General features: G+C 44.3%; 2 protein-coding genes across 4 annotated transcripts in view; one reads left to right on the forward strand and one right to left on the reverse strand.

Moving 5' to 3' along the window:
• Positions 1-3,579, forward strand: part of CNOT6L (CCR4-NOT transcription complex subunit 6 like) — a 38,513-nt gene extending 34,934 nt beyond the window's left edge. For all 3 annotated transcript variants that reach the window (XM_081207119.1, XM_081207120.1, XM_081207118.1), the window contains exon 12: positions 1-3,579. In XM_081207119.1, the coding sequence (XP_081063245.1) occupies positions 1-213 (213 nt within the window). In that variant the 3' untranslated portion in view covers positions 214-3,579.
• A 2,907-nt stretch (positions 3,580-6,486) lies between these two features.
• CXCL13 (C-X-C motif chemokine ligand 13) lies at positions 6,487-15,207 on the reverse strand. Its single transcript, XM_081207497.1, has 4 exons — positions 15,085-15,207; positions 9,267-9,405; positions 9,098-9,181; positions 6,487-6,595 (listed from the first exon to the last, which is right to left on the reverse strand). Exons 1-4 carry the CDS (start codon positions 15,149-15,151, stop codon positions 6,586-6,588), a joined length of 300 nt encoding a protein of 99 aa, XP_081063623.1. The 5' UTR covers positions 15,152-15,207; the 3' UTR covers positions 6,487-6,585.
• Between the last annotated feature and the right edge of the window lie 8,457 nt (positions 15,208-23,664).

The following is a 23,664-nucleotide window of genomic DNA, read 5'->3' on the forward strand; positions in this document are numbered from 1 at the left end:
GGTGTGATTGACTACATTTTTTATTCCAACACTCACATGAACGTGCTTGGTGTCCTGGGGCCTTTGGACCCTCAGTGGCTGGTTGAGAACAACATCACCGGGTGCCCCCACCCTCACATCCCTTCAGACCACTTCTCACTGTTGACGCAGCTGGAGCTCCATCCTCTGTTCCTGCCTCCTGTCAATGGCATCCACTTGGCCAGCAGGCGGTAGTGGGGCCCCTGCCCCTTTTGAGGGCTGGGACCCGTTTGTTTGTTTATGGACCTGTACAGTTGTAAATCAAAGTATGTAGGAGTGAAGTATGGCTGACCTTTTAAAAGCTGCTGCTTCAAGCTCCTCTCATTATATGTGTTGATGATACAATTTTGCACTCCCCCCCCCCCCGGTGCATATTGGTACCATTTGGCACTAGGGCTGGAACCAAAGTTTTTGTTTGTTCCCTTTTTCCAGGTTTTTGCTTTTAAGGTATGCATATATATATAAATATATAAAACCCACACATTTTAAGCTGGCGGGCTCTTGTTTGTTTCATTGGGAAGCTGCCTTTGTAAAACGACGTCAGACAGCGGGGTTTGCGTATGCTTTCTTTCACATCTTAGCAAAATGAGCCATACCGCTCTTCCCCCAGCCCACTCTCATATTTTATTTTATTTTAAACAGCATCCTGAAATAGAGTAGGTCTATTTGATGTTTCGGTCCTGTTGGGAAAGGTTTGGTAACTGGAGATAGCACTTGCCGTTGTAAATTATTTGCAGCACAGACTGCGCTCTTATCTCTACTGAAATGTTAAGTTAATTTAGAAAGCCAAAGGTGCTGCAAGACGCAAGACTTCCTGCTGTTTTTGTGCTGTTCCAGTGGAGAATTTGCCTGGGAGCATCTAATTGCATATACCAGGGTCCATTTGTTCATTGTAATCTTCATTTCTGATCAGTAGAAGTTCGCATCCTGTCCAAGCCCATGAAAACAAATTGGGCTTGTGTACAACCTATAGATCTCTGACTCCAGTGAGCTCTGTGTATTGCTATACAAGGAACAAGCCTAGCTGACAATGGGGAAGCTCCAGTTGCCATCATAAGGCCCAACTACTGGCTTATAACTGTGGATTCTTACCAAAAGAGAATCATCTCCCTTGCAAAAAATTATGAAGGATGCCAGCATAATGGATGGGATCGGTTTGACAGTAACCAGCAGAGCAGCACTGGCAATTCAACAGACCGCTTTGGGGAACAGACACTGCAATAACTGGAGGAGAATTTGGGATTGTCAGCAGTTTCCAGGAGGCAGGTGCGGGGTCCTCCATTAATAATCTGCGGCTAGGATTCCTGGGTTTGATTTTCACAAAGTGAAAATGCGTTTCAACCCAATCCACTGGTCCCTTTTTTGCTGTACCTTTTCCATCGTCCTCCCCTTCCCCCGTCAAATTTTTAGGATTATTCAGCTGAGAAGAGCAGATGAGGAAATGCCTCCGAAAGCCACCTTGCACCTGCCACCTCTGTGCATGAGAGCTGGTTTCCCTGGGTGCCCTTTTCCCACGTGAAGGTGAGAAAGTGTTGGCCATCATCAATCCTCAGATTCATCTTCCTGACCTAGTCGCCAAATAGTCATCCCATGCTTTTAACTGCTTTTGTTTTCTATCAAGGTTTTTTTTTAAGCTGCTGGTTCATTCCCAACAGTTAACTGCTCCCTTTAAGATGTACTTGGAAACTTTTCTTCTGCTTTCCTTCCCCCACATTCTTCCTGGTGGCCATTAATAATAATAATAAAAAGCTTTTTGCCTTGAAAGAGCAGAAAAACCATACATGCCATCTCTTCAGAAAGCCGTGGCTGCAGTTTGCTCAGAGGAGCTGTCAAGCTCTGTTCATTTCGGTGGAGCTTGTGCAAGGTTTCATGCATACAGCCTGTTAGAATGAACGGATGTTGCTTCAGCAAAGCCTCTTGAGCAGATGGAGCCTGACTCTGCCTTTCAAACAGCAAAAAGTCGAATCGACAAGGAAAGGTTGTGTCTGTGTTCCTTTAAGTTTTTCTGTATTCTGCTTCTTTGCTGCTATATACGATTCCTTGAGCTTCTATTTTAAACTTTTCATGCACTTTACTGTTTCTAGTCTCAAAATGTGATATTTTTAATAAATGAGAATTTTTTTCCATTATGTGAATGAAAATTTATATCTGCCTCATTCATACGCTTAAAAAGGAAGAATTAAAAAAACAAAAGCAAAACAGCTGAATCAGTTTGTTGCACAAAACATATACCTTAAGTTAATTTCTTCCCACCTACCCGCACTCACTTTGCTAGCTATGTATAGAATGGCAAAGGAAATTTGGAATCGGGCTAAAGAAGGAAATGCTGCCTCATTTTTGTGCATGACTATGGGGTGTAGAGGAAGGAGTTGCTTTGGTGACGACCACAATTTGCGCTTGGAAGTGCCTACAGCCGACAGTTCCTCAGCGATTGGAACTGGTTGTATTTATGTGAAACTTTCAGGATGGAACTACATTAGGCAACAAATGCAGGGCGGCGGCTGCTCAAAAGGGCAGCCCTGGGTCGAATTTTCCCTCTGTGTGCTTGCCAACCTTTCACATCACATCATTGGTTCCCTCCCCCCAGTGGCAATGGGGAAACACCAGACATCTTGGAAGCAGCAAAGAAGGTAGATTGTATTGGATATGGAAGGGATTTGACACTGAGCTGCTCCTTTTTTTTTCTTTTTGACAGCCGTCCTGTGTTTCTTACAACATGTAGCTCCATCCAATGTGTAGAACAGCGTATAAAGCACGACAAAGTTATCTCCTTTTCAGAGAGAACATTTCCCCTTCCCCAATATTGGTGCAGGTATCTCTTCTTATATACCTCAAAAGTGTTACTTACACGGCTGTGTATATATGAATTGATAACTCAAATAAAATATAGTACTGGAAAGTAGAATAGCATGAAAAACTTAATTTGGTGGACATTAGCCTTTTCAGTTCTTTTTATTTTTATTTTTGTAAGGACCCAATCCGCTGTGAAGTCCTCCTGCTCCAGCCCCACTGAAATGTGCAAGAGCTGCCCAACTCCCTGTTCATTTCAGTGGGGCTTGCACAAAAGACTTCCCTCCTGGAATGTGTTCCAAGTCATCTGCTGTATCTTCACTTGGGAGGTATGCACTAACAATTTTCCTCCTTTTCATATGTGCATGTTAACTAGCAATGTGAGCAATATTTCCTACCATACTTCACTCCCAACTATTTTTTTTTGGAGATGTTTGTATAAAATGGAGTTTTAAAAAAAAATATCGCCTGTGATTGTATATGAACTGCAGAGGAGCCGGTTTATTAAATAATAATAATTATTATTATTAATAAAAACCCACCAATCTTTTGTAATGCTGTTGGGAGGTTGGGGGTGGGGAATAAAATAAAAATATTGGGAAACATTGCAAACAGTTTAAGTTCCTCTTTTTGTTTAGTTGTAATTAGCCGATGCAGTCGGGGGTTGAGATGGCTTTCCTCTGCTTCAAAGTTGACTTGTATCTTAACCTGTGTAACTCTCTTGGTTTTTCCTCTCCGTCTTTAAAAAAAAAAACCACCTGTTTGAAATGTTGCACAATTCTTTTCTTTAAGCAGTTGTTGTTTCGTTGGCCATAGAAGCGCCAGGAGGAGGTTTCCGTTGCTGGAAGGACTTTGTGCCTTAAAGTTTTCCACATACCAAAGTGTTGGTTTAAAAGCAGGGACTGGAAATATTTGTTCAGAACAAGGGCTGAATTTTCTTTTGGGGCCACATGCCAATGCTGGGTTGATCCAGAGGCAAAAAGTAGGTGGAACATTGAATGTAATCTTACGTTTGTACAGTAGACTAGTTGCTACACACACACACACACACACACACACACACACCATTCAGGGAAGCAAGAGAAATTAACAGCGTTCGATTGCTAGAGGCGTTCCAATCAGGCAGGAACACTCGAAGACGGTGCAAAGTAGGGCTGTGTGTGTGTGTGGCTGAGGATACTAGCAAGACAGAACCTCTTCTTTCCAGGCACTCTCCCCATTTGAAGAGACAAGTTCATTAAATCAGGGCTGTTTCTATGGGGACAGCTGGATGCACTGGGCATGTCCACCTAGTCTTAATGAGAATAAGCATTTCCCCCCCTATTTTCAAAAGGAAATATTGCATTGCACATGCTCAGTTAATCGTAAACACTGCTGTCAGTATGCTGAGATGTAGAAGCTGGTTCATGTTATAGTGTTTCCTCCACAGAACCGCCTAAAAGGGCTACTGTGACCCTACGTTAGGGTGGAACCTGGAAAGGACGTTGCAGTTGAACAAATCGCAATGGTTATGTGTGTAAAAACCCCAAGTGTCGGAAGTCCCACTCGTCACACACAGCAGCACCTCCATGTGTCCTAAGGCATTGCTGAGAACTAATAAAATATATACAAGCATCTCCCCATTGACACACATCTGCGTGGTGCTGGGAAATAAATCAGTTTAAACCGCAGAAAGGCACAAAAAGAACAGGGAAAACTGCAAAAAGAGAGGGGAAATGATTAGCAACACAAATGCCATTGTACCACCCTTAAGAGTCCTGTGGATGGTTGGCGTTTGAGAAAGGCGGTTTGGAGGGAGCGATTGTGGTGGACTTTTGGCTTTTCAGATGGTGTTCCCCACTATACACAATTTCACGGTACCCAGGAATGTAGCCCCTGTGTAAGTGGAGAGACGTTTGTATACCGTTAAGTTGGCACACAGTATGTTTTCAGAAGAAAAGTTGATCATTGAATTTATTGTGAGCCCCAAAAAACTTTTTTAACTGGCAGAACTGTGAAAAAACTAACCTACCCGAAGTTCTACTAGTGTGGATTGTAGGCAGATAGGCAACCTGTGGGTTGATCCATTAATGGCTCTGGGAAAAGGTATTGCGCATTGCCTATGGCTGACTTTTTGAGGTAAAAATGGCTTGCTTCTCTGTTTTCCATTCTGATTAAACAAAGCATAGGAAGAAGGCTGGTATTGTAATCCGCTTTCCCGTTAGCAGACTTGAAAGGTTTTTTTCCTTATCTACAAACAGGATCGTCAACAAAGAATTTAATTCCTCTTTATCAATAAGCATATTGTGTGAGAAGAAGAAATTCATTCTGTCAGAAATCCCCAGTACTACTTAGATCCACACCCTGTTCAACATTACATTTTTAGGTAGAACTAGCCATACACCTCGCTGAACCTGAGAGATCTGTGTTCATGATGCAAACTATGGATTACCACTGGTCAGAGACGAAGCAGGGAGGGTTCGCATTTTGCTTAGGCTGCCTTGGTGTGCATCTTTAATGCATCAGTATTATGTATTTGACTCTGAATACATCTTAACACTTAAGAGGGAAAAAACCAAACTTGGAACGCATCTGCATGCATGTGTGCAGGCTTCTGTGCTCTTGCTTTGGTAAAATGGGACTGGACAAATTAATTGAAAATAAGCCTGAATGGCTGTCAGGCGTCATATATGCAAGGAGGACCCATAAAGAACATATTTCAGCCACGCCATGCTAGAGTTTCATTGCATTTGGTTCAGAGTTTTCCAGGTATAGCTGGATGGCACCTCTTTGAAACCGAATGTAGAACTTCTGCACCAAAACGTTGTGTTCTTACAGTACCATTGACACTTGTATTAGCAGATAGGAATTCATTCCCAACACACGTAGCAAGGACCACTGGCACAGGTACGGCTTCAGAAGAGGATAACGTGAATGGAGGACTATCAGTGGAATAAGAATAATGCTATCAATGACTACTAGCCATAATTTCTATGTTCTGCCTCCACTGTTGGGGGTAGGTTGTGTCTGAATGTCAGGGAGGGAGAGGGTGCTGTTGCATTCATGTCCTGCTTTTGGACTTCTCGTGGTCTTCAGTGGTCAGCCACTGCAAGAATTGCATGCTGGACTAGACGGGCCTTTGCCTGATCCAGCAGGATCTTATGTTCCTATTAGGGCAAGAGTTTGGAAACTTTTTAGAAAGACAGCCCTGCAAAGAAGACAACAGTGCCTGGGTGTGAGCAGGACTTGGGGCTCAGATTTGGAATTTGTGCTAGACCAGTGTTTCCCAAACTTGGGTCTCCAGTTGCTTTAGGACTACAACTCCCATCATCCCTAGATAGCAAGACCAGTGGTCTGGGATGATGGGAATTGTAGTCCAAAAGCACCTGGAGACCCAAGTTCAGGAAACCCCGGTCTAGACTCATGAGTAATGGAAGCTTCCTTAACTAGAAGAGGAGCTCTCTTTCCTTTTGCAATGTAACATCGCCCAATTATCCGAGCTATTTGGCACATTTTGAATAACATCTCAGTTGATAATGTAGAAATTGCACAGTAGCCGTTCAGTATAATTGTTTAATGGCTGCTAGAAGCATTCGTCTTTCTTAGTGCTAATTTGCATTCTTTGTGCTTTATTCCAAATGAGCCAAAGCAGTCACTGATGTGCACCGTTCAACCATCTCAGAAGGGTACAGTGGTTTTATTACAAGATAGAAAGCATGACAACAGGGCAGCACTGCATCACTGTTTCTTCGGGCTCCTTGTGCATTTTTCCACCTTCAGGAAGACTCCCATTTGCGGTCACTGGCTGCTATATGTTGAAATTAGTAAAAGAGAAACTGGTTAAATTCCATTACTTAAGCCATGACGGTCACAGATGTTCTTCGCAGTAAGGATGGCACATTCATAAGTGGCCCTATCAGAAGTGATAAGGAACAAGTGTAGTGCCCTGGCTTGTTGTGGAGGAATTTGGGCACCCTTCACCCCTCCAAAAAAGTAAAAATAATACCTCTGAGTGTTCAAATTAAGCTACTTTATAATCCTTACACAACCCAGCAAGGTGAGCTAGTATTGTCCCCATATTGCAAATGGAGAGCAGAGATTCCTTGCCCTAAGGTCAGCAAGTGACGGCTGCATACTTAAACCATACATTTAAAGGACATGACTTCCACCTTGGGAGCCGCAGTTCGTTGAAATTGTAGCTCTGTCGGGGGTAAGCTGCAATTTCCAGGAATCTTTGGGAGAAGTCATGTGACTTCCTTAAGGTGTGTAAGGCTTTAAAAGTGAGATCATGGTAGACGGAACTGCAGACTTCCTCATTCATAGCACTGTCCATTTGCTGTTAGTGTTCAGGCTAAACTGGACGTATAGGAAAATCACAACCTTTAAAAAACAACCACCACCACCCTACAACCTGCTTCTAGAATGAAAAATAGCACCTGGGGAGGAACCATTTTCAGAAGAGAAGCAGGAGGAGGGACTTGACCCTTTCCCATAACCACTTTCCTGCTGCAACCCTCCTCGACTGCTTTCCCCCAGCAGAATTCCAGGTGTATGCTGAGCTTGAACCCCATGGGAATGGTGCGTAGAAGCTGAAAAAGCAGGATGTTGGGTTAAGCATCCCTCGCTGCAGCTCCTTTGAAAGGCACCTCCTACTGCTTTTCAGCAGAAAACCGTGCATGGATTATCTCAGCGATTCATGCCATCTACACAGGGATTTTGTATTCTCTGTTCTGGGACAGGGGACATAAAAGAATGCTTGGTTTTTCATATTTTTCCTATGATTCAGGTGACCTGGACTATTCAGCAATAACACGCAGTCATATTTTAAGGGACAGGTGTGAAAGGTCCCCATTTCTGGAATTTTTTGGTCATCACGGTGCCTTGGACGATGTGTGTGCCAAGGGGTAGTTTTTCTGGTTATACACTGAGAGTTTGGGCTGCTTGGCTTGCATTTACCCATGTAGCAAATTTCAGACTTAACTTCTGCATGAAAGATGAAGGGAAGAGCTTCAGTTCAGTGGTAGAGCATTCAAATATCCCTGGATTAAGTCTCTGGCATTTATAGGTGGGGCTGAGCAAGGCTTGGGTCTGAAACCCTGGAGAATCGCTGCAAGTTCTTCTAGATTAGTGTTTCCCAAACTTGGGCTTCCAGCTCTTTTGGGGTTACAACTCCCATCATCCCTAGCTAGCAATTGTAGTCTGTTCTAGATTATGGTTACCAGATTTTTATCAATGAATCTGGGGACAACGTTGTTTTTTTTTAAAGCTGAGTAGCAAGAGGGAGTCAGTAGTGGGGATGGTCAAAAGACCCTGGACCCAAACACACATGCATATTGTATAAAGGTGCAAAGCCCTTCTTTCGCACCCTGTGAAACATAAATGCATAGAGTTTTTTAAAAAAACTGGGTAATGGCGCGCCCCGCGCCCATGACTCCCGAGCCTTCCCTGATCTCCTTCCCCCTTCCCCCTTTGTTTTGACAGATCGGGGGAGGCTCGGGAATCATGGGGAGACGGGCGTTGCCCAGGAGAGGCCAGCCTGGTAGCGCAGTTGGCTCTGGCTGGCTTCAGGAGCGGCTTGCTGCTCACTGCTGTGGCACAGAAAAATGGCGGGTGCCACAGCAGTGAGCAGCTCCTGTAGCCAGCCACAGCCAACTGCACTACCAGGCTGGCTCCGGGCTGCTGAGACTGCCGCTGCCACATTTCCCGGGGACAGATTTGCAAATCTGGGGACATCCCGAGGACGGAATGTGTCCGGGGACAGATTTGCAAATCCAGGGACTGTCCTGGGAACCGGGGACATCTTGTAACCCTAGTCTAGATGATACTAAGCTAGATTTGTGAATGCCCTGACTTGGTACAGGGCTGGTTCTTGCACCAGTGAGCAGCTTGATTAAGCATATAATATCTACATTGGCTGGATGCAGGTGAGAACAATATTGGGACCACTGCTATTTGCTTGTTGCTGGAGTTTTTTCTTATCAAAGAAAACTCCGCATTCTGCTAAATCAGGAGGCCCTCATATTTTGGGAGGCTTGGGAGCACTTCTGCAAATCTGTTGCGGGCAACATATAACACCTGTTTTGCAGAAGGAAAACTGGCACAGCTCAGAAAGTAAAAAGAGCAGAATATCTACAATCTCCCCTCAAACAAGCAAAATTCATACAAAAAAGTCAAGCAAGCCCTTCCACCAAGCAGCTAAACAAACAAACAAAAACCTTTTTTTAAAAAATGGAGGGTCTGAAGGCCTTGGTAGGTGCCAAGGGAAGTCACCAAGGAAGCCCCAGTTGTAACTGAATATACAAAATCGTACCTCTTTATCAGCCTCTTCAGCAATTTCTGCACCCACTGGGCAGTAGGTGCCACACAGACCTGCCATTTGCTTTTCAGGGTTAATCTGAAACGTAAGAATGAGGTCATTATTAGCGTTCTTCTTCACCCTCTTCAAAATGGTAGGATGTGGGCGTGCTGGCTTCACTTACATTATTTCTGTCCTCCCGCACTGTATTCTCTTGGGAATGACTTGAATGGATTGGATCTGTTTCGGGCCAAAGGCCGTGGAGGTGTGCTTCTGGCATTTGCAACTTCCCATGTGGACTAGGTGACCCTCCATAGCAAGACCTTTGTAAAAAAACACCATGAGAAATGCTCATATTCCTGCATGCATAATGTTAATTTCATTCCGTGTTTATGCTTCCTTTACTACAAAGAGTTTAGGGTGACATGGGAGGCCCCCCTGCATTGATCCTCCCAGTAGCCCTGCGAAGTAACTTAGGCTGAGATAGGTCCCTGTGAGCTTCACTGCTGAGCAAGGGTTGAGCCCAGATTCCCCCGGTCCTAGCAAGGGGTGGACTTGTAGGGCAGAAGGTAAGGGACCCAACGTTAGGTGCAGCCAGAGTCAAACTAACTCTAGCTTTGTCCCCATCCTCCCTGCTGAGCTTGACAAGTCACAAGAGCAGCGGATAGTAAGGAAGAAGGAGGCTGATAGGCAGTACTACCCCCCTGGACCAAGATTGTAAGAAAGAGGTCAGCCAAGTGAGATTGACTTAGGTTGGTGGGTCAGGGTCCTATTAACTAACGGAGCGGCCTCCACTGGTCTTAGCCCAATGCTCTTAGCAAATTATAGGTCCTTAAACAGCAAGAAAGAGATGCGCCGTTTTGCCTTACGTCCCAGCCCGATCCCTAAAGCAATTTGCAGAGCTCCTGCTTGTCCCATGCTGGTTCTGCAAGCAAGGGCAGACATATTTGGCTAGCTGAATAAATGACTAGCGGTGCTCAGAACCCTAAAAAGAGCAAAAGGCCTACAGATGTTTCGCACGTGAGCTGGAGGGACGCTGCAGCTTGCACAGCTGACGCACGAGGAAGCGGAGGCTGCTGCGCTACCCTGCAAGTCAGCTGTTAGTCGGGGAGGCCTCAGCAAAGCCCTGCTGTGCCTCCAGCTTGCAAGGACACCCTCCCCAGAGCCTGATGCGGATGTCCTCTTCAGGCTCCAGAGAGGGTCTCCTCGTGAGCCAAGAAGACTCTCCAGGATGCTCCCAATATACGCAATTTCAGTTACATCTGCAAAGGCGTAGAGCATAACCCCCACATAAATAGGGAGTTGCCTGTACCATAAGACTGTTGTGCAATGGGATAAATGCACGTCCTTTTCATACAGGAGCGTGTACCCTAAACCCATTGAGTCCTTGTTGGGCTTTCCTCTTCATGCACTTAAAGGTAAAGGGACCCCTGACCATTAGGTCCAGTCATGGCCGACTCTGGGGTTGCGGCGCTCATCTCACTTTATTGACTGAGGGAGCTGGCATACAGCTCATGTGGCCAGCATGACTAAGCCGCTTCTGGCTAACCAGAGCAGTGCACGGAAATGCTGTTTACCTTCCCGTCGGAGCGGTACCTATTTATCTACTTGCACTTTGATGTGCTTTCGAACTGCTAGGTTGGCAGGAGCTGGGACAGAGCAACGGGAGCTCACCCCGTCGCGGGGATTCAAACCGCCAACCTTCTGATCGGCAAGTCCTAGGCTCTGTGGTTTAACCCACAGCGCCACCCGTGTCCCTCACTTCATGCACTTCCAAGGGCATAAATGGGAGACTGGGGTCACATTTCTTGGCCTCATCTTGACCCTTCTGGTGCCTCAGCCCATGTGCCTCCAGCATGTTGCAAGGGTAGCGTTTTGCAGCAGGAAGCCTGCTGTAAGCCTAAGGACTTCAGAGCACGAGAGAGGGAGACACCCCAGGCGACAAGGGCGCATCAAATGCGGCGGGGGGCAGGAAGCGCAGCCCTGCTCTTCCCCCTTGTGCAATTGAAATTGCATGAGGGAAGCACCCAAAAGGGGCTGTGGAAAGAGGAAGGATTGCACCTCCCCCCCCCAACCTTTGAAACATTCGCTTGACCCATATTTTGAATGTTTTGTGTACCGATTCATTTTCTCAAGTCCCAGAGCTTTTATGTTGTTCTGCAGCTGTGCCTTGCGAAATCCGATCTTACCTGCCGAATCAGATCTTACCAGGTGCACAGAAAATCCAAAGAGAAGTTTTGCTTAAAAAACGAGCTTCAGTTCAGTGGGTAAGATCTGATTTTTGAGAGGCACGGCTGCAGAAAAATGAGAAAAGCCCTCAGAACCAGGGGAATTAAACAATACCCAATACGATCAAAATACGGGTCAAGCAAAAATGTGAATAAGCCCTAAGAACATACAGCTAGGTGCATGGCAGTTCTTTTTTATTGTTGAATGACAAATTATGAAAAAAGAAAGAAAGAAAGAAAGAAAGAAAGAAAGAAAGAAAGAAAGAAAGAAAGAAAGAAAGAAAGAAAGAGAAAACACACATAAGTTAATGTTACATGAGTTATTTATGCTTTTAATAATACCAATAATAATACTACAATAGTAATAGGACAGTCAACTAAGCATTGACTAAATATAATGACTTTACACAAACACACAAAGAAGTTTCATATCTTGTTTTTCTATCTTATTTAAGATGAAAGAATAAAATGTGAAGTCTTCTGTATAATGACGTGAAATTCCATTGTATTTCTATATGTCTCCAAACAGCAAATTCAGATTTATTTGTTCTTCCCCAGTTACATTTGCGAACAGAGTTATCTTTGATTTTGCCTTCCTTCTCTTTCTCAATTTGGGGGTTTATTCATATGTGGCAGATTCTGGTGACCCAGGAATTTACTGCCAAGAGGAAGCGGTTTCTCCAGGTTCTGCAAATTTCGTCCCCAACCTCTCTGCATTTAATCAAAGGTCAGCGCAAACAGTTGAGTGTATTTCAGCTCTGCATCATGTACAGTAGAAAACTCTGTTATTTGTGGAGTGTGTGGTCATGTGGGGAGAGCCTATGCACTTGCCACTGACAGATGTATAGATTCTGTTTCTACCTTCCGCTGAAGTTGGTGAGAGTTGTGAGCAAACGTAATGGGTGTGATCACAATTTTCATTCAGCCACCACCACCACCCACCTTTGCAGTCACCGAATATGCAAAAGTGAATTTTGCAAACAATAATGCAACATGTTTGAGACCCGAGAGACGCGAAGCCTGCTTTGCAAGGACAGGGTATTCGTGGATTTATCTCAGTTAGGGATGGGTGAATTTGCCAGTTTCAGTTTTTCTCAGTTTCTCCTTTTTTGGGCCTTAAATTCAGTTCTCCCCATTTCCGCATCGGTTTGCAATTTGTAAAAAAGTCATCATGAAAATTCACCATCATTTTAGTACATACCGTATTTTTCGCTCTATAAGACGCACCAGACCACAAGACGCACCTTGTTTTTGGAGGAGGAAAACAAGAAAAAAAATATTCTGAATCTCAGAAGCCAGAACAGCAAGTGGGATCGCTGCGCAGCGAAAGCAGCAATCCCTCTTGCTGTTCTGGCTTCTGGGATAGCTGTGCAGCCTGCATTCGCTCCGTAAGACGCACACACATTTCCCCTTACTTTTTAGGAGGGAAAAAGTGAGTCTTATAGAGCAAAAAGTACGGTATTTCTCCTGGTGCATTTTAATGCAATTCTGCCAAATGTACACATCTTTGCCTAATAATATTTGCATCCCTAATATACATTTTTAGGCACACCTGCGGTACATGCATTTTGGTACACATTACTTGGCTGGAGAATTGCACTGCAAGATTCAGACAAGTTCAAATTATGAAGGAAAGCTGATTTTTGGTTCTCACATTAATCCAGCAAGTGCTAATTAGGTAGGTTTGCCTTTAAATGCAAACAGGATCAAATTTCTCCCCTATCTCTAATCTTAGTACTGTCTGTTCTGACTACACACAAGCCCAAGGTCGCTGGCTGAATCCTTTCCACAGCTGCCTGATCCCTTTGAACGCCAGGGATTGAAGCGGAGACCTTCCACATAAAAAAACATGTGCTCTACCAATGAGCTCTGCTACCTCCCCCTGGTGCACATCATTTCAAACAAAAAGCCATCAAATAAAGTTCACAACCCAAGCAATAAGATTGCAAACATAGCTCGCTTCACAAAAGGAGGAACACTGGTACCCAAAAACTCTCTATCAAGCCGACCGTGACTGTTTATTTATTTTACGTTTCAATCCCACCTTTTCTCCCAGCTGCTCAAGGTAGCATAGATGGTTCTCTCGCTCCCCATTCCAGCCTCACAACAACTCTGTGAGGCAGTTTGGCTGAGAGATAGTGTGTGTGTGATGGGTTCAAGGTCACCCGACAAACTCTGTGGTCAAGTGCAGATCAGACACTGTGCAGTGCAGACACTGTGTCCACTACCACTGAACTGACTCTTTTACATTACAGTGGTATCTCGGGTTACATACACTTCAGGTTACATACGCTTCAGGTTACAGACTCCGCTAACCCAGAAGTAGTACCTCGGGTTAAGAACTTTGCTTCAGGATGAGAACAGAAATCGTGCTCCGGCGGCACGGCGGCAGCAGGAGGCCCCATTAGCTAAAGTGGTGCTTCAGGTTAAGAACAGTTTCAGGTTAAGAACGGACCTCCAGAACGAATTAAGTTTTAACCCGAGATACCACTGTATTGTTTTATGACTCTCGTTTTTGCACTCTTGTTTCCTGCTGTAAAGGGCTGGCTCTGCCATGCGGCAGAGTGAAGCAAAAAAGATCCCCTGTGTTGCAAACAGAACAATCTGACAATCCAAAAGCAACACAGTAGGCCAATAACATAATTGCAATACAGTACTTTTATATCACAAGGGATGCGGGTGGCGCTGTGGGTAGAACCTTAGCGCCTAGGACTTGCCGATCGCATGGTCGGCGGTTCGAATCCCCGCAGCGGGGTGTGCTCCCGCTGCTTGGTCCCAGCGCCTGCCAACCTAGCAGTTCGAAAGCACTCTTAAGTGCAAGTAGATAAATAGGTACCGCTTTCTAGCGGGAAGGTAAACGGCGTTTCCATGTGCTGCGCTGGTGCTGGCTCGCCAGAGCAGCTTCGTCACGCTGGCCACGTGACCCGGAAGTGTCTTCGGACAGCGCTGGCCCCCAGCCTCTTAAGTGAGATGGGCGCACAACCCTAGAGTCTGTCAAGACTGGCCCATACGGGCAGGGGTACCTTTACCTTACTTTTATATCACTACTGTATGTAGTGTACGTTATCTGATTGTAAATTAAGATATAACTCAATAGTGATATAAAAGTATTGTAATTATATTATTAGCCCGCTGTGTTGCTTCTGGATTCTCAGATGAGGCAGAGTGAGGCAGCTGCCTCGGTTGGCAGATGCCGGGAGACGACAGAGAGCGATGGCAAGGGATTAGAGGGCAGAGTGGTCTATATCCCGCAGCCTGCCCTGTTCCCATATCCCCAAGCTCTTCCACTGTCATTTGGAGAGTGCAGGATGCTTCCCCACTGCCATAACATCATAGAAAGATCGCTCCAATCCTCTGCCCCTCGTCACTTTTATGTTGGCTTCATTTCTGATCAACGCAGACCCACCCCCCACCCCCACAACTCCCTGCCGAAATCCCTTAACTTCTCACACCAAAAATGCTCTGGCTTATTTTTGTCCGGCTTCGATTGCGCTAGAGCCCCTTCGGACAGCAACAATGTGGAAGCCTTGGGGAACAAACCAAAGAATAAATTGCGTTTGCTCCAGCTAGAGACGCTGAACTTACACAAATAGTTCTCCTTGCAATTGTGGATTCTAGCCCCAAACAGGTGAGTGATGGAAAGACAGTTTGCACTAGCTCAGAACACCGTTTTCATAATTAGTTAACACCTTCCAGGGTTGGCTTCTATCAAAGCCCAGCTTCAGATTCGGAGAACTAACAGTGCAAAGCTGAAAGCAGACCCATGCTACTCACCACAGAGAGGGACTATGTTGCTTGCAAGCAGCGCTAAGCCCAGGAACACCACCATAAACGACTTCATTGCGGCTGCACCTTGATATTCGAAGCGATTGTGCTTTGTGGGCGGATGAGGGGAACCTCCTCTTTATAACCACCCTGGGAAAGGGAACTTTCAGATACAGTATTAGGTGGGTGAGAGGGAATCCACACAACACATCAACAAATATATTTGTGTGAGTCTGAAAATCCCCCATGCTTTTGTCCTTCCTCAAGTCTAAATAAAGAGATGCAAATGGGAAAGAGAAACAAAGAGCCTATCCTACCCACTGACCACAAAACAACCCTCTCCTATGGCCCCATTTCTGCCGATCTCCCATTCTCTGGCCAAGCAGTGATTTCCACGTCTCGGCCAATCCCAAGGGTTCCCATTTGCGCCTGCAAAAGCTTTGGGGTGGGTGAGGTTCCAATTGGCTCGCGTCCTGTAGTTTTGCCCCGAAATCCTGTAACTTTTGATGCCGCAAATGTTCGTGGTTGGACGTGGATGTGTCCTGCTTTTGTTGTGCTATAGTTCAAGACTTGTCCCTTCAAATGGAAAAAACACAGAAAATTTGGGGAAGCATCACAGAATAATAATTATTATTATTATTATTATTATTATTATTATTTGTACACCACCCATCTGGCTGGGTTTCCACAGCCACTCTGGGTGGCTTCCACAAAGACAAAAAATACACTAAAATGTCACACATTAAAATCTTCCCTGAACAGGGCTGCCCTCAGATGTCTTCTGAATGTCAGGTAGTTGTTTATCTCTTTGACATCTGATGGGAGGGCGTTCCACAGGGCGGGCGCCACTACCGAGAAGGCCCTCTGCCTGGTTCCCTGTAGCTTTGCTTCTCGCAACGGGGGAACCGCCAGAAGGCCCTCAGTGCTGGACCTCAGCATCCGGGCAGAACGATGGGGGTGGAGATGCTCCTTCAGGTATACTGGACCGAGGCCGTTTAGGGCTTTAAAGGTCAACAGCAACATTTTGAATTGTGCTCGGAAACAAGTTAATACAACGGAATGATGTGCAGACACTCTGATATAAATCCGTCAGCAATGTGCTACTATTGCTTCAGTAACATGTTGCAGAGGACAAGCTAAAAAAAAACCCAACTCACCAGTCTGGGGCGCCTTTAATAGATGGTGTGGGAAGGAGGGAAAGTTGGTTAGAGACTGCGGAAGTCTTGTGACATGCTTGTGTGAAGCGAACACGTCCTGTTGCATGCGCAGGTAGCCGCCAGAGGACTTTGGCGGAGCCTCAACCCCCATGGCCCCACATAGATGGCGTGCCTAGCCTGTGGGGTGGGGCTCAAAGCCAGTTTCTTCTCTGTGAAAAAAGACAGTCACGGAACCAAGAAATTACACAAAGCAAAAGAATTACCGTGAAAATCCCTGAAACGAGAAGTAATCAGCTATAGAATTGAATTAAATAACAAAAATAAAATAAAAACTAGAATTAAGCAAAAACTTTACAGGATGACGGCTACAAAACTCGTTGCACTAAACTAATCAGTTTCCTCAGAAGGAAATTATAAGATTTTAAGTGATATCAAACAAGCTCAAGAGCAGGACTGAAAACGCTTCCTCGAGTTTACCAAAAAGGTACGAAAACCTCAGTGACAAGTTTTAAACATAGCCCTGTTTAAGAGAATCAGGCAGTAGTGATAAGAAATTGAAGTTTTAAGTTTCAAACAAACTCAAAAAACAGGGCAGAAACTCCAAAAAGTTTTAAACATAGCCCTATAAAGAAATTGAGATTAACATCAGCAGTCGGGAGCGCTTCAGCCCTGTTTTTGAGTGTCTGCCCTGTTTCTGAGTCTCTTTGAAACTTAAAATCTCGATTTTTTTTGTGTGGTTTCTTCTCTGTGGCATTGGTATTCCATGGTACCTTCGGCAGCTGGTTAGGCTTCCAAATTCCTGCATTGCAGGGGGTTGAAATAGATGACCTCATGGTCCCTTCCAACTCGGCCATGCTATGATTCAAATGTGCCCTGGGCTTGAAAAGACTGGCGACCCTTGACCTAAGAGCAACTCCTGAGGCTACAAGTGTCTTCCCACATGGACTGACTTCTTTACAAGTAGGGTAATTCCTGCTTTTGTCTACGGTATTATTTGTTTAGCGTTTTACAGGAATTGGTCACGATCAGGCACAATAAACCATTCAAGATCTTTCCTCTTTGGTAAGGCTGGCTTTCAACTTGTACAGTGGTACCTCGGGTTAAGAACTTAATTCGTTCTGGAGGTCCGTTCTTAACCTGAAACTATTCTTAAATGGAGGTACCACTTTAGCTAATGGGGCCTCCTGCTGTCACTGCACCACCAGAACACGATTTCTGGTCTCATCCTGAAGCAAAGTTCTTAACCCGAGGTACTATTTCTGGGTTAGCGGAGTCTGTAAGCTGAAGCATCTGTAAGCTGAAGCGTCTGTAACCCGAGGTACCACTGTAGTTTAATACAGCAACTCTACTGAGAATATAAGTAGTAGTAGTAGTAGTAATAATAATAATAATAATAATAATAATAATAATAATAACAATAATTTTTATACCCTGCCCATCTGGCTGGGTTTCCCCAGCCGCTCTGGATTGCTCACAACAGATTATTAATAACACAATAAAACATCAAGCATTAAAAACTTCCCTAAACAGGGCTCCCTTCAGTTATCTTCTAAAAGTCAGATAGTTGTTTGTTTCCTTGATATCTGATGGGGGAGTTCCATAGGGCGGGCGCCCCTACTGAGAAGGCTCTCTGCCTGGTTCCCTGTAACCTAATTTCTCACCGGTGTGGTATAGTGGTTAAGCGCGGTAGACTCGTAATCTGGTGAACCGGGTTCGCGTCTCCGCTCCTCCACATGCAGCTGCTGGGTGACCTTGGGCTAGTCACACTTCTCTGAAGTCGCTCTGCCCCAATCACCTCACAGAGTGTTTGTTGTTGGGGAGGAAGGGAAAGGAGAATGTTAGCCGCTTTAAGACTCCTGAAGGGGAGTGATAAAGCGGGATATCAAATCCAAACTCTTAGAATCATAGAATCATAGAGTTGGAATAGACCACAAGGGCCATCGAGTCCAACCCCCTGCCAAGCAGGAAACACCATCAGAGCACTCCTGACATATGGTTGTCAAGCCTCTGCTTAAAGACCTCCAAAGTAGGAGACTCCACCACACTCCTTGGCAGCAAATTCCACTGTCGAACAGCTCTTACTGTCAGGAAGTTCTTCCTAATGTTTAGGTGGAATCTTCTTTCTTGTAGTTTGGATCCATTGCTCCGTGTCCGCTTCTCTGGAGCAGCAGAAAACAACCTTTCTCCCTCCTCTATGTGACACCCTTTTATATATTTGAACATGGCTCTCATATCACCCCTTAACCTCCTCTTCTCCAGGCTAAACATGCCCAGCTCCCTTAGCCGTTCCTCACAAGGCATCGTTTCCAGGCCTTTGACCATTTTGGTTGCCCTCCTCTGGACACGTTCCAGTTTGTCCGTGTCCTTCTTGAACTGTGGTGCCCAGAACTGGACACAGTACTCCAGGTGAGGTCTGACCAGAGCAGAATACAGTGGCACTATTACTTCCCTTGATCTAGATGCTATACTCCTATTGATGCAGCCCAGAATTGCATTGGCTTTTTTAGCTGCCGCGTCACACTGTTGGCTCATGTCAAGTTTGTGGTCAACCAAGACTCCTAGATCCTTTTCACATGTACTGCTCTCAAGCCAGGTGTCTTCTTCTTCTTCTTCACAGTGAGGGAACCGCCAGAGGGCTCTTGGAGCTGGACCTCAGTGTCTAGGATGAACAATGGGGGTAGAGACATGTTTTGCTTGGTCATACCTAAATGTCTCAGTGGAGACCCAATGAGGCTGCCCCATGCATCTCAGCTTCTCCGTAGCCATTTTCCCTGCCCACACGTGCCTGCCTTTTTACTTACAACCAATCCTGGGGGTGGTGTTGCCCACCAGCTCCCTCCTCCTTAGGTTTGCCCTTGTAGAACTTAGCAGGGAGGATGAGTCAGCTCTGCCAGCTGCTGGCTTGGGCGCCCCCTGCTGTTGACCTCCCTGCTTTCTGCCCCAACAGCCACCAATGACGAGTCTTCTTTCTTCTAACTCAGGATGTGTGGAAAGGGGTGGGGCCCGGATTCACACCCACACATATGTCACGACTTGTATAGGTCAGTTGTGCCCACGACCTGTCCAACATGGGCCTGATATCTGTTGCTACGTCACCACACTTCAACCGTTGTGACCAGCAAAGCATGTACAATCCCAGCAAAACATCAGGAGTTTTCATGCTTTCCAGCAGTCAGCCTTCTCCAGAATTAAGAACTCTCTTTCCCTACTCAGCAGAAATTAAAGTATGAAAATACCTAGGCTAGAATAAATCACAGGCATGCAGCTCTGCCACACACTCCCTGGCCAGTTGCAAGAGGCGGGTAGGTAGGTGTGGGACCGGATAAGGAAAAGTGGAGCTTGGTGGGCCAGTGTCCCCCCTTAACCTCTGCTGCACTAAAGGCCTGATGTGGAATGGTGCAGAATTGCACACATGCTATTATACATTGCAGATACAGTGGTGCCTCGCAAGACAAAAAGAATCCGTTCTGTGATTCTCTTCGTCTAGCGGTTTTTTTCGTCTTGCGAAGCAAGCCCATTGAAGGATTAGCGGATTAGCGCTATTAGCGGCTTTTAGAGGCTTTTAGCGGCTTATCTGCTGATCAGATCAGCTGATAAGCGGCTTAGCACTATTAGCGCTATTAGCGGCTTTTAGCGGCTTATCTGCTGATCAGATCAGCTGATAAGCGGCTTAGCGCTATTAGCTGCTTTTAGCTGCTTTTAGTGGCTTATCTGCTGATCGGATCAGCTGATAAGCGGCTTAGCGGCTTAGAAAAAGGGGGGAAGGGGGAAAAACCAGCAGGAACTTGCAAGACATTGTCGTCTTGCGAAGCAAGCCCATAGGAGATTCGTTTTGCGAAGCACCTCCAAAACGGAAAACTCTTTCGTCTAGCGAGTTTTCCGTCTTGCGAGGCATTCGTCTTGCAGGGCACCACTGTACCAGCAGCAGGCAAAAAACTTTGTAAAAGTATAGATTTTCAAAACCCACATATGTGAAGTTTCCAGAATGCACACAAAGAGGGGGCCTGCTGCTGGATTTCCCCTAAGGGGAAATCCTGTTGGGGGCGGTGCCACCACCGAGAACGCATGGCAGGCATCTCTGAATGTAGCTGCAATCAGGAGGTTAACTGCCCACCAGAGTTGCTCAGAATCACAAACTGTGTCAGGAAGTGATCGCAATAGTTTAAGGTTTTTTTGGGTTCTTGGGGGTACCCCCTGCTCTTGGGGTTAATGCGGCAAGGGAATCACCTCAATGTCTGTACCACTTCTGCTTCTGAGTCCCAGTTGAAAAGCCATTCAAATTTTCCACACGTCACATATGGCAACATCCAGCAAACTTCTCTTCTGCTGAAGTTTCCCTTACAGGGGGGGGGGGAGGATGGAGATTATCTTTACCTTAATCTTTAACTCAAATCTAACTCCCTACAACAGCAGCAGCAAAAGGTATCCATAAGTCACGGGTAGGCAAACTAAGGCGCGGGGGCAGGATCCGGCCTAATCGACTTCTCAATCCAGCCCGCAGATGGTCCAGGAATCAGTGTGTTTTTACATGAGTAGAATGTGTGCTTTTATTTAAAATGCATCTCTGGGTTATTTGTGAGGCCTGCCTGGTGTTGCAATACATATATAAAATCTTTACATATTGATACATATACATTATATTTGGAAATTCACATTTTCACATTTCATTATGTACCAACGTTTATTCATTTCTTATTTCTTGCCCTGTGTCTTCCCTCCACCTGTGCATGTTATTATTTTGTAACTTTATTATTGAGATTGTAATTTTGTATCTTAATAATTAAACATTCAATCTTATATATCTGCTTAGCTTAACTTAACTGCCTGGTGTTTTTACATGAGTAGAATGTGTGCTTTTATTTAAAATGCATCTCTGGTTTATTTGTGGGGCATAGAAATTTGTTCTTTTCCCCCTCAAAATATAGTCCGGCCTCCCACAAGGTCTGAGGGACAGTGGGCTGGCCCCCTGCTGAAAAAGTTTTCTGACCCCTGCCATAAGTCCTTTCGTTGGTTTATTTGTTACCAGATCTAATGGCTGTAATTGTTTTTTTTAACAGCTTTAATTACTATGCTCTTCAACTGGCTAGTGATGATGATTAGATTTATTCATGCTTTTTCTCAGCACAGGCAACTGAAAGCAACTTTGCAAAAGCAAAACAAAACTTGGATATTCATTAAAGCCAAAGGGAAGAAATGCATTTAAAAAACTCTCCCCACACACACTTTAACACGAGAACATTCATTAACAGCCAAAGGCCTGGTTGCAGAGGAATGAAGATAGTGCCACAAGCAGGAGGCAAAAGGGCACCTCATTTTAGGGGGTGAAAATTAATTTTTGCAAACTTCTTCAGCCAGGGATCTTAAAAGTATGTTTTTGGGTGTGAGGAATTCAAATCTGCGATTATTTTTTTTGACGGGACAACATTTAGCTTGGTAAAGTTGCGTTTGATTAGAAAGCACAAACTGTTCTCAGAAAACAAAGAATTATAATTTTACCTTCTGAAAATGTCAGGTAATGCTAAACAACAATAACTTTGAGAACAGCAGCAGCTGGAAGAGAGGCGTTCAGGGATTTTTTAAAATAAAAAACTTTATAAGTTGTGTGTTTTTGTTTCTCAATTTGATCCTTTTAGATGGTTTTGTACGTTTTGTAGTATTTTATGAATTGTGATTTGCTGTTTTTTTATTGATTATAGACTGGTGATTATTGTGGTTGATAAGTGTGAACTGTTAAATTATTATTTGCTGGTGTTTAATTTTACTGCTTAGTATTAGAATCTGATGGATTGTTGAATATTGCTTTGTTTGATATACAGTAAGCTGTTTATTTTAAAGTTATTGTGACTTTTATATTGGATCAGATTGTTACAATTAATGCTTGATATTTTATTGTGGGTTTTTTATGTGTTGGAAGCCACCCAGAGTGGCTGGGGAAACCCAGTCGGATGGGTGGGGTATAACTAAATAATAATTATAATATAATATAATATAATATAATATAATATAATATAATATAATATAATATAATATAATATAATATAATATAATATAATATAATTATCATCACCATCAGTATATTGTATAACTGCAAGTAAATTTTAAATTTAAATTTAACCCAAATATCTTTTGCATTCCCAAGTCAGGTTACAACTTCTTAGCACCTCTCATTTTTTGGAATTTGAAAGTTGAAAAATTCACAGTGCCTTATGGGCACAAGCACAACAACATTTCCCACAATTGTGATCCCCAAAAACTCGTGTTCAGAGGCATCTTGTCTTTAACATTGGAAATTATAAAGCAATCACGACTAGTAGCGGCCATGGACTGAGTAGCCGAATATGTGGGAGAGATACGGAACATGTCTTTTAATTTTCTATTCTCTGAGACGCAGGAGGACAAGAAAGAAACGCAACTCAGGTTATTTTTGTTCTTAGCAAAAAACGTTTCTTCCTTTTGAGTTCTGCAATAGAAAGGAAACAGGGAAGGACAAAAGCGGGGGGTTTCTTGCCAAGACCTAAACAGAGCCACAAAGGAAGTCGTTGTTCTGTCTTCACCTTTTACAACAGGGCCAGCCAAGGTCTCAGGGCCTGCAAAACTGTGCAGTGGGAAAACCCTTCGCCTGTGACTAGTGGAAGTCAAACAGCGAATGATGCAAAACCCGTACAGATTGAAGAAACATCAGAGCAAATTTCGCAGTCCAATATTCAGAGTTTTGGCAGGGCAAGGATTTCCACTTGTGCTGTGGAACTTTCTCTCTCCCCCCGCCCTTTTGCCATTCCCTCCAAGGGCCCAATTTTCCAGGGACAGTCCCAGAATTACGAAAGTCGCCCCAGCTTCTGAATTGTTCCCAGAATGTCCCTATTCCCACCAGTGCCAGATTTACGTATAAGCTAAACAAGCTATAGCTTAGGGCCCGAAAAATTTGAAGGAAAAAACCTTGAATGTACATTTTCAAAATATAAGACAAAAAACAAAATAAAACCTACATACAGCAACAGTATTTTGTGTTGTGTAGGCTCCTATATCGTAAGTAATGAGCCCTGCCTGCTAGCCTGCTCCCTAAAATATCACTGGTTTGCTATTATTATTTCATGTTATAGCAAGTTTCTAGAGACTAGATTATGAGTCTTTGTAAATTGTGTTTCTAAAGGAACTTTTGTTATTGTCAAATGCCAGTTTGTTCGCATTATTAAGTTGTTACGAATAAAAAAATCATTTTAAGTTAGAGCTTAATAATTATTTCGCTATTAATATACTTCCCCTTAATTGTATTTCAGTTCAACAATTACTTGGATAAAAGACACGTTTTGTTATGTGTAAATGGCTTTAGAAACCTGTTAGGCAGATAAATTACCATATAGCATATACCGTATTTTTCGCTCTATAGGACACACTTTTTCCCCTTCAAAAATGAAGGGGGAATGTGTGTGCG

The sequence above is a fragment of the Podarcis bocagei genome, assembly GCF_964188305.1.
Source record: "Podarcis bocagei genome assembly, chromosome: 9".
NCBI lineage: Eukaryota > Metazoa > Chordata > Lepidosauria > Squamata > Lacertidae > Podarcis > Podarcis bocagei.

Coding starts and splice junctions, on each gene's coding strand:
- CXCL13 (XM_081207497.1), bottom strand. CDS start 15,151: ATGAAGTCGTTTATGGTGGTGTTCCTGGGCTTAGCGCTGCTTGCAAGC. Junction 9,406..15,084: donor CAACATAGTCCCTCTCTGTG/GTGAGTAGCATG, acceptor TTTTTTACAAAG/GTCTTGCTATGGAGGGTCAC. Junction 9,182..9,266: donor TGCGGGAGGACAGAAATAAT/GTAAGTGAAGCC, acceptor CTTACGTTTCAG/ATTAACCCTGAAAAGCAAAT.